This window comes from Giraffa tippelskirchi, chromosome 14, assembly GCF_054371585.1.
Source record: "Giraffa tippelskirchi isolate mGirTip1 chromosome 14, T2T-mGirTip1v1.2.pri, whole genome shotgun sequence".
Lineage (NCBI taxonomy): Eukaryota > Metazoa > Chordata > Mammalia > Artiodactyla > Giraffidae > Giraffa > Giraffa tippelskirchi.
The window spans coordinates 36,360,563-36,371,085 of NC_137288.1; the positions used below are offsets into that span (position 1 = coordinate 36,360,563).

At 41.1% G+C, this 10,523-nt stretch overlaps 1 protein-coding gene across 2 annotated transcripts in view; it reads left to right on the plus strand.

The window, feature by feature from the left end:
- The window catches only part of NOL4 (nucleolar protein 4), a 675,738-nt gene extending 674,319 nt beyond the window's left edge, over positions 1–1,419 (plus strand). The window contains exon 10 of one of the 2 annotated variants that reach the window (XM_081562527.1): positions 1,071–1,419. In XM_081562527.1, the coding sequence (XP_081418653.1) occupies positions 1,071–1,102 (32 nt within the window). In that variant the 3' untranslated portion in view covers positions 1,103–1,419. The remainder of the gene's footprint in view (positions 1–1,070) is intronic. The other variant, XM_081562514.1, reaches the window with a different exon arrangement.
- The last annotated feature ends 9,104 nt before the right edge of the window (positions 1,420–10,523 follow it).

The following is a 10,523-nucleotide window of genomic DNA, read 5'->3' on the forward strand; positions in this document are numbered from 1 at the left end:
CCATGCCTTCTGCTTTTTACACATTTATCTAAAAGAATAAGAGCTCCAGGACTCCCACTGTTTCCCTAGGAGAGCTCTGAGGACAAACCTATGTACCACTTTGTTTCCCTTTGTAACTTGTACCTGAAAAGCACCCCGGTCTTTTATAAATTCTCTGTCGCATCCCCTTTATAAAGCAGTTTGGAGAAACTGGGTACAGGTTCATATTCTCATTCAAATGAGGTGATAGAAAACTGTCATACACATGGAGATCAAATAGACATTTCTGTCACTTCTGACAGTTAGCTTTTCAAACAGCCACAGTTTCTTGTCACATATGTATTACTTTATCACACTTAGTAAGAAAACATTCCTTGAAGTAACAGCAGAGAATGCAAACACAAGTAGATACTGAATCTTCCTAAGTTGTGTAAAGTAACAACTGGATAAAAAGGGCATTCAGATAATGATAGCCACCATTTACTGATTATTTACACATGGAAAAGGCATTTATTTCCTTTACTTCTGACAACACTAGGAGATCAGGATAGTCACTTTTTATTTTACAATGAGGCTCAAGAAGATGAAGTAACTTGCTAGGAGCCCCAAGAGAATGAGAACTAAAGCCCTTATTTGACCCAGACAGGCCTGATGCTGGAGGCCCCTCTATTGGTGGCCATGGTCTATTACCTCCCAGGGCTTCCCTGACAGTTCAAAAGAATCCACCTGCGATTCAAGACACATGGGAGATGCAGGTTCAATCCCTGGGTGGGGAAGATCCTCTGGAGGAGGAAAATGGTAACCCATTCCAGTATTCTGGCCTGAAAAATCCAATGAACAGAAGAGCCTGGCAAGTCCAAAGGGTTATGAAGAGTCAGACATGACTGAGCAACTATACACACACTAAATCTTTACATTCTGTACCAACTTGGAACCTGACCAGTTTATACTAAAGTTTAGCAGTTTTATTTATCTACAAAAGATAAATAATAGTTATTAAAAATGCACTTGACATCAAATAAAGCATTTTACTAAACACTGAGCATTTTATCCAACTTATGGAAGTTTAATTTCCTTTATGTTCTCTACAGATATAAAGAGAAGTCATAAAAGCCACCACTAATGAAAATCAAACACACGGTGCATGAAGGAAAGGCAGTGACTTGTTTTTAAACATGATGCGTGCAATAATGAATCTGGTAAGGAAAAAGAAAAGGGATTATCCAACTGATGTTCATACATAAAGTTCATGAAGTTCATTCACCTGGGATTTTAGTCACTATGCAACTGCTATCTGGTTATTTTAATTAATCCTGGTACCATTAACAAAATATTCAAAGGTTAGTCTTGGTATGCCAAAAATAATTCATAAGGCCCAGGTTTCAAACTGTAGTTTGTTAAAAAAAAATCCAAAAATAAATAAGGTAGACATTACATTAATTGTTTATGTTTTAAACTGTGTTTGACATGCAGAAATTAAGTAAAGCAAAAGCTAACCTACAGGAGTTTACCATTTAAGAGAATTAAAATCTCCTTTCTTAAAAATATTTTGAAAGGAGATAAAACGCTGCTAATAGTCTGTCTCAGATTTTAAGGTCAATCGTCTTCAACATTTTATTTTCTGATTACGAAAGGAACCTAGCAAATATAGGAAATAAGGGGGGAAATCCCAGCATCCATGAAGAACGATGATAACATTTTACAGTGTATCTTTCAAAGTTTATCTAAACAAGTAAACTTTTTATTTTGCTCTGCATGGTGTTTCCTCCTCTGCTTTTCTGTCCTGAAAGTGGACCGGGAATACTTTCCACATCATTAGGTATTCTCTTTATTATTTCTGAAGACTGTATGGTATTATACTGTATGAATGTACCTGTATTACTTTTCTATTACAACTGTAACAAATTACCCCAAACACTACAAATGTATTCCAGTCTGGTAAGTTGATGTATTGCTGATCCTGCTTAGAGCCAGCTGTTTCACTGTATCTCACTGAACACACTATTCGTTGAGTGCGTGGTAGGCAAGGCATAAGCTAAGAAGACTGAACTGCAGACATGTTTATTCTCTCCTGCCTGATGAAGCAGCCATTACATCACATAACATAGCCCTAAGGGCTTTTGAGGTGGAGCTTATATAATAAAAGTAGCCCATGGCCAAGCGATTACCTCATGACACCATGCTCAGTGCTATAAGTGATCTCAGCTGTTACATAATTATTTACAAAACATGGGCAAGAGCAAGAGGCCATGGGATGAGAGAGCCTGACCACTGCCATCTTGGCTAATTTGCTCTCTCCCTACTGTTGGAATTCTCACTGGGCTAAAATCTAGGTATCGAAAGGACTATGTTTCTCTCTGGTTAATCTGGGGGAGAATCCATTTCTTGACTTACTCTAGCTTGGAGGCTGCCTGCATTCCTTGACTTGGGGTCCCTTCATCTTCCAAGCCAGTAGCTTAGAATCTTCAAATCTCTGTAACTCTGACCTCCACTTCTATCCCTTCTTCCATCTTTAAGGACCCTTCTGAGTTTACTGGGCCCATATGAATAAAATATGACAACCTCTTCAAAGTCAGATGATTAGCAGCCTTAATTTCATCTACAAACCTAACTCATTAATTTTAACATGTAATAAAACAGATTCTGATGATTAGGATGTGGACATCTCTCTCAGGGAAGGGGATTATTCTGCCTACTCTAGTATTTTAATTTCCTTTTATTCCCTTTTAAATCTCTCTCATACCTAGCTGTATTTCATCCATTCACTATAGTAAAGTTCCCAAGTCAGCAGCACAAACATTTTATAAATGGTTGTCAGCTGCTGTATCTGTATTTTTTCTTCTGTATAAAGAGTCTTTAGGAAATTGTTTTAATGGCATTTTTCTCAAATATCACACATTCAAATCAAATGTAGTAAATGCATATGTTAAGCGTGCAGCTAAATCTTTCAAGTGAAATGAAACAAAAATACCTCTGAAATCTTTCCTTATTTTGATTTCTTAGAAAGTGATTCTGCCCAAGAAATTTCCTGAAATGCTTTTTAGGCAGTCTTATTAGACCAGAATAGGTATGGAAGGATCCAAAGCTTAATTAATTTCTGTAAGCAATCCAACCACATTCATAAAACTTCTGGTGGTAATTACCAGTGATGTTTTATACTCTGAACAATAAAAGGTATTAACATCAGATGTTATTAGATTACATGTCTTTTAAAAGGGAAGGTTTGACAGTAACACACCTATTGAATTTAGGATAAGCAAGCAGGTTTAAAAATTAAACCTCTTTACCTCCATTTCTTTGTGAGAAAACTATACTTTATTTACATATTAAAATTTTTATTTCCCATAATTTACTGGGCTATTTTTTTCCCATTTCAATGGCCATCCACTGAAAAAGATCAAAGATAATTCATGACCATTTATAATGATGTAAGAGAGAAAAAGAAAAACAGACCACAGAGAGCAGATATTATTACTCAAAGTGTGGAACTACACCAGTTTTTTTCCCTTGAAAATATTGACTTCTCATATTCTTTGTTTATTGGGGAATGGAGGAGATCAGGCTGCCCGTGAAAAATGCTTTACTTATTGAAAGCACTCCATTACAGTGACAGGACAAGCGGCCAGAAATTCCACAGTAGATTATTTACTCTTAGTTCTTTCACTGGTAGAAAGATTCCAAAATCTGTTTTGATTCTTAGCATTTTAATTTCCATTCATTTGATTAGTGTCTTCTTTAACCTACTATGTGGAGGCATCAGACTCTGATACAGAGAAACTATTCCTGCTTCAAGGGGTTACATTTAGTGGAAGAGATAGAAGTAAAGATGGTTAGAATATGAAGAATAAGGAGAGCATGACATGCAATGATAGAACAGTGTAACATGTCATGATATGATTGAAACAGTGTAACATGTCATGATAGAACAGTGTGACATGTAATGATAGAATAGAAACATGTCAGACAGGTCAAATGAGGTCATAGATCTCTCTAGCAGTCTTGTCTGTATCAGGGGTGGGGGCGGGGGATGATGGTGCCAGAGGCGAGCTGGTCACAAAGCTGGAGCTGTGGGGAAGGAATACCTGGCAAAGCTGTTGAGTGTGTTCAGGGAGGACGGAAGAAGAATGAAAGATGAGTCAGTTAAAGATATTTTCAACTACAGAGGACACCACAAGTTGAGGATGGAGGAGGCACTGTAAAGCATGGGGCGCAGTCACTCAAGCAGCTGCCAGAAGGCAGATATTGAGATGAAGAGAGACTGCTGGAGAGGAATCAAAGAGCCAGATCATTGGCATCTCTGTTGACTACTTGTGGGAACTTCAGCTCAAGAAGATGACCTAGTGCTAGATCACAGGACCACCCTCCATCCTCCAAAGTAAATCAAACTCCTAATAATGAGAAACAACTAGTACCACCTAAGTAGCCTAGGGACAAGGAAGGAATGGGCTTAGTCCTAAAACCACAGAAAGGGGGGAACCAGGAATATTCCGTCTGTGTCACACATTAATGTGACTTCATCCTTTGGAAACAGACCTGAAGGAACACTGAGTGGAAAAGAATGTTGACACACCCCCCCCACCACCACCACTATTAAGCCCAAGTTGGGAGAAAAGAGAATGAGGGGTGAGCAGACCAGCTTGGAAAGTAGGTATACAACCCTACAAAAACACAGGACCCTCGCTGCCCTAAGGACGAATCTCCAGAAGTAGAAACACTGTCAGGACTTGCCATTTCATGAGCTCTCTGGCGGAAAACACAGCCTGAGGGGTAAAGATGGGAAGAGAGTGACACCAGGGTATGTTTTCTACAAAAAAGAAATGGAGATTCGGTGAGCATTCCCTGGCCCACTTCCTGTCCCGTCCTTTTTCTCCTCTCCTTTACCTCCTCCCCACCAGTGATTAGTAAGTCAGCAGCCAAAACTTAAGAGGTTCCCTTGTCTTCTTTGATTTTCTCTTCTGAGCAGGAAAACAGGCAAAGTTGCTGAAGGAAAGGGAAGGTGTTAAGAGAAACGAGTTATTGGGTCTCATTGCTTCTGTCAAAAGTGAAACTTCAGAAGGTCCTCCCTGAAACTGGGGAATTTAGGAATCTTCAATTTCCCATCCCCAAATATGGATCGCACACTCCCATGTGGAGTGAGTTCTAAAACTGGACTACCAACGACATCGCAGAAGACAATGATCACAGATGGATGCCCCAATCTCAAAGGCTAGCATCACCTCCCAGAACTCTGTTCTCCCTGCCCTCAGCAAAACAAAAGCAGAATTCAAGTAACATAGAAACTTACACTGCCATATGTAAAATAGATAGCCAATGGGAATTTGCTGTTTGGCTCAGGAAACTCAAACAGGGGCTCTGTATCAGCCTAAAGGGGTAGGATGGGGAGGGAGGTGGGAGGGAGTTTCAAAAGCCATGTATACCTATGGCTGATTCATGTTGAGGTTTGACAGAAAACAGCAAAATTCTGTAAAGCAATTATCCTTCACTAAAAAATTAATTAAAAAAAAAGGCAGAACTCAAATCTGCCACTCCCAGGCTGCAGGTCAATAAGAAGTGTAAATATATATAGAAAAATAAAAGGGGGGAAGAGATGTCAGGAAGAATCTAATCATACTGTATTAAGAGAAACAGTAGGTAGAACGATGGACATATCCCACAAATATGAATAAAATGTAAATGAAGAGCATGGCACCCGTATACCCAACCAATAGCTGAGAATGAAAGTCAGGTAGACAGGGAAGAACAGTTTATACATTTGAAAAAAATGCATTTGAAATAAAATCTCCCAATAAAACATTTTTATCTACAATAAATGCTTTGCTTGCAACAAAAACCCATAAGACCAAAGAAACAATTTCTCACGTCATTTGACAACCCTAAATTATAACAATGTCACCTATGACAAAGCTTTCATTATAAGCAATCATTCTTCAAGAGTGCTTTAGAAAAAGACAGAAAAATCTATTGTTGCATATATTTCCTATCCATTATAGAAACAGATAAGAGGGATGGCTTATACACCATGCCAGACCAAGGAGAGGATGAGGCACCTCTGGAGATTGGAAAAAAGAACCATCGGAATTTCCCTAGTGGGCCTGGCACTGGACTGGGACATGTTTGACACAAAAACTGCAGCCTCCTAATGGGGTATCCATGCTGGCTTTTTGTTTTGTTTGTACTGGTGAAATGAAAATTCCTCGTGAGTTGTGTGTCTCTTGTGGGACACATGACCACATGCCATGTAGAGGGGAGCGGAGCTGATCCTAGACCAGCAGGAAGGCTAGGGCGTGCCTCTTCCATCTCTAAGTCAATTATTCCTCTTCTCTTCATTATTATGCAGCTTGGCTACAGAGACTGCCAACGCCAAAGGTCAAATGCAGATTTCTGCGTAGGATCCCAGAACTAAATAGGAAGCCACAGTGCTCTCCAGTGGCTTCAATGTCATGTTTGGGGAGGATTTCTGTCTCACTGACTGCTACCCCCACCACGGGACATAAGCGATGCATCCATCTTCCCAGAGCCACTTACAGTCTGGGCATCTTCACTCTCATTCCACGCTTATGGGCAGGCTGTGTTGGGTGGACTTTTGCTGAGCCCTCAGGGTGAGGGCTTTCAGCAGCCCACCCCTCATCTGCTCTTGAGCCCCAAGGGAGTGGCGACAGAGGTTTCAGGCCCAGTGACTCTTTGTCCAGACTGGATGAGGCTGGAGCCTGGGGAGTAAGGAGAAATGGCTAGAAAATGAAACAGACCTTTTTGAATCAGAGGCCTGCCCATATACGAAGCAAAACCTGCGTACAGGGGCATCTGTCCTTTGGGACAACCTCTCCTCATTAGTTGAGACATTGTTGCTGGTGTCATGACAGGAAAGGCCACCTCTTCTGACCCTAGAAATCAATCCTAAATACACAGACAGTTATGGATGCTCACAAAGGAAAACCGAGCTGAATTCGGCAAACCCACATCACACAATCTTTTATTTCCTTTTTCACCACCTCATCATAGCCCTTTCAAAACCTCACTGAATATTAAGCAGAAGAAACTGTGCATATATTCTTAATATATTACAAAAGTATTAGCAGATGATATTTATCTCTATCTTTGAAAGTATAATTATTACTGGACCATTTGGAGAGCTTTTTATTGTTCAGAAAGCACTGATGCATTGGTGTATCTGATTCATACAACAAGAGAGAAGGCTTTATCATCATTTTCTGAAACTGATGCTCCAAGTTGGGGGCCTCTCCTAATTGTTACAGCCAAGACAAGAAGTCAGACCTTTAATTTTGAATCCTATATTTTTCTTGTCCCTGCCCCCTCTCCATTATATCATATCACAGTTTGAAGTGTTGTTTCTTTGATATGTTACAAACATACCTTGTATCTATGTTTTTCTACTTGATTACCTATCCCTTTAACACATTTATAACCTCGGAGACATTCAAACTAGAATTATCTTTTGATTTTTCTCTCTTCCTTTGCCTGTAGGTTTGGGTTTTTTCCTAATAAAAATTCATTAGGAAAGTCATTCAACCAGAATGCATGAAATGCTTCTAACCTGCAGAACCCCATGCTGCTCTGGTATCAGAGGCAGGAGATTTAGACAGAAAAGAAATATAGGTTTGTAGACGGCCTGCAGGTCACCAGCGAGGATTCTGGCACCAGGCCGTGTGCTGACACCACTGGGCTAGATACATTCGTCCATGCACAAGATGAAAGTAAGCTGTTTCACAAATATGAGCATGGTAGTACATATGAAGATAGAACAGATTTAAGGTACACACCAAATAAAATTCAGAATTAAAGAGCACTACTCCTTCTCACATTTCTATTCAAAGCCTCAGCAGTGTTGTTTAATTTAAGAAAATAAGAACAATTCCTGCCAGACCAACATAACCAAATGAAAGTTTAAAACATAAGATCTTGTCTGACAGGAAACATGTTCTTCAGCCCTACTCAGCACACCTAGGCAGCAATGTAATATCCACAGGTGTATGGATTCCACCAGGCCTGTGTTGGGTCTCCATGGGCACAAAAAGCACACCAACTCAGAAAGTAGGGCACACTTGAGCCATAACAAGTGTTCTGTCTGCTCATTCTTGTTTTAGACACAGTTATTTGGCATTGGAGGCTTCCCCAGTGTCTCAGCAGTAAAGAATCTGTCTGCAATGCAGGAGCCGCAGGAGATGCCAATTTGATCTCTGGGTCAGGAAGATCCCTTGGAGGAGGGCATGGCAATCCACTGAAGCCTGACCGGCTACAGTCCATGGGGTTGCAATGAGTCGGACACAACTGAAGTGACTTAGCACACATTTGGCAACTGAAGACTTGGAAAAAACAGTATCAAACATCGTTTCAATTCACATTTAAACCTCATGTGGATTATTTTCTTTAATTCTTTAAGACTATGATCCAGATGGAAACCCACATCATTTATCCACTGAATGTGCGCATGCTTGGTTGCTCAGTTGTATCCAACTCTTGTGACCCCAGTGGATTGTAGCCCACCAGTCTCCTCTGTCCATGGGATTTTTCAGGCAAGAATACTGGAGTGGATTGCCATTTCCTCCTCCAGGGGATTTTTCCTACGCAGGAATCAAACTCTACATCTCCTGTGTCTCCTGCATTGCAGGCAGATTCTTTGCCCACTCAGCCATCAGGGAAGCCCCATTTACCCATAAAAGGCACCAAAATGGTCTGGAGGATCCCCCTCCCTCTGGTGCCATATGATTCCCTCCATGTCCCACCTCCCCTCTTATGTTGGAATAATGCCCATGACTAATATGTTCTGAGCTCTTACTAGGAGCCAAGAACTTTCCGTATGTCATTTTCTAGTCTTACTCTGAATTTAATGATGCATGCATTATGTATAATTCCCATACTTTTGGCCACTCTGTTGAAATACCTGAGCCACAATTTCCATATTTCCCTAAGAAGCTCTCACTGAAGATAATTAAAACTTTGGTCCTGCTAATTTTTTATCCAAAAACGTAGACTCAGTGCAGGATGGACTGCATTTTCTGCAGGACTAGTTAAGACGCTTGCACCTTCTCTCAAAACCGGTATTCAATAGCCACTGCTTCCCTAGCCACAGGGACAGGCAGCACCTAATGCTGGCCTGTCTCCGTGGGCTGGGTCACATCTCAAGGCCAAAGTAAGGTAAGGCAACTCACCAGGCCACACAGGTCTTATGCATGCTTCCTATTTCCTTTCCTCCCAAATGCCCTGTCATCACTCTCAGCTTCCCAGTCTGCTCCCCTGAACCCCAAATTTACCAGGTAGGACAAATAGTGATATATCTGTGGTGGCAGAATCACCTGAAGAGGAGAGAGAAAGAGGACAAAAGGAAGAGCCCTTTTTGTCCTTTAGGAACAGGAACCCATCTTTATGCCAGTCCATCTCTCTTAGACACCAAACAAGTCCTTCCCTTAGGGCAGTATTTCTCAAAGTGTCAGCCGAGTGAGCCTGGGGGTCACATGACTGCACAGGGAGACTCTGACGGAGGGTACTCTACAGCCATGGCTTCCTACTACATAAGCAAACCCACACCTCAGCCTGTAAACGCCTCACCACTGTGAAATCCAAACTCCAAAGAAAACCAATCACCAGCAGCCAACTAGGCTTTAAGCTATAGACAACCCAGAATTCCCTTTCTTTGCTTCCACAGTTTCTCAGTAACAGTCTTTCCCTGGCTCCTGCTGGCAGAGTTATTTTAATCATTGCTGGTTTGGTGCTGCCCCATGGAATCAATTTTTACTCAAATAGAATCTTAACTTTTTTTAATACATCTTGTTTGATCTTTTAACAGTTTGCATGTGTTAAAAATCTAGACTCCAGAGCATCACTCTAGGTGTTTCTGAATCAGAATGGGGATGTGAAAGGTGAGGTTACAGAGTAACTGGGGCACAGTAGTCTGTCACTGTTGGAAGCTCTCCTAGGTCATTTGAATGCAACTTGAAAGTTTCAGAACTTCTGGCCTCGACTAAAGGGAAGAGATAGGCCAGTAAGTGGCCATGATCGAAGGACAATAAAGTGTCACCTTGAACCCAAGGTCAAGAAATGTTCTTAGAAAATTATGCTATTGAAAAGCTCTGAACCCCATAGCTTCTCCTTTCCCACCAAATAGGAAACCAAAACGCTTTCTCACCCAAGAGACTCCACTCTATTAGCAGTTCTGCTCCGATAGAAGGATGGCCATAGGCCATGGACTTCTGATTTATAATAATTAGGGACATTGCTAACCACCCAGTCTTTTCCATCCCTTCATCAGGAAGACAAGTTTCTGGCACACCAAGACAGACCACTGAATGCTTTATATCACAGAATTAGTGCCACATTTAGCAACTGAGTTCAGTTATGAAAAAGTGAAAGTGAAAGTCGCTCGGTCGTATCTGACTCTTTGCAGCCCCGTGGACTATACAGTCCATGGAATTCTCCAGGCCAGAATACTGGAGTGGATAGCCATTCCCTTCTCCAGAGGATCCTCCCAGCACAAGGATTGACCCAGGTCTCTTGAATTGCAGGCAGATTCTTTACTGCTACAAGGGAAG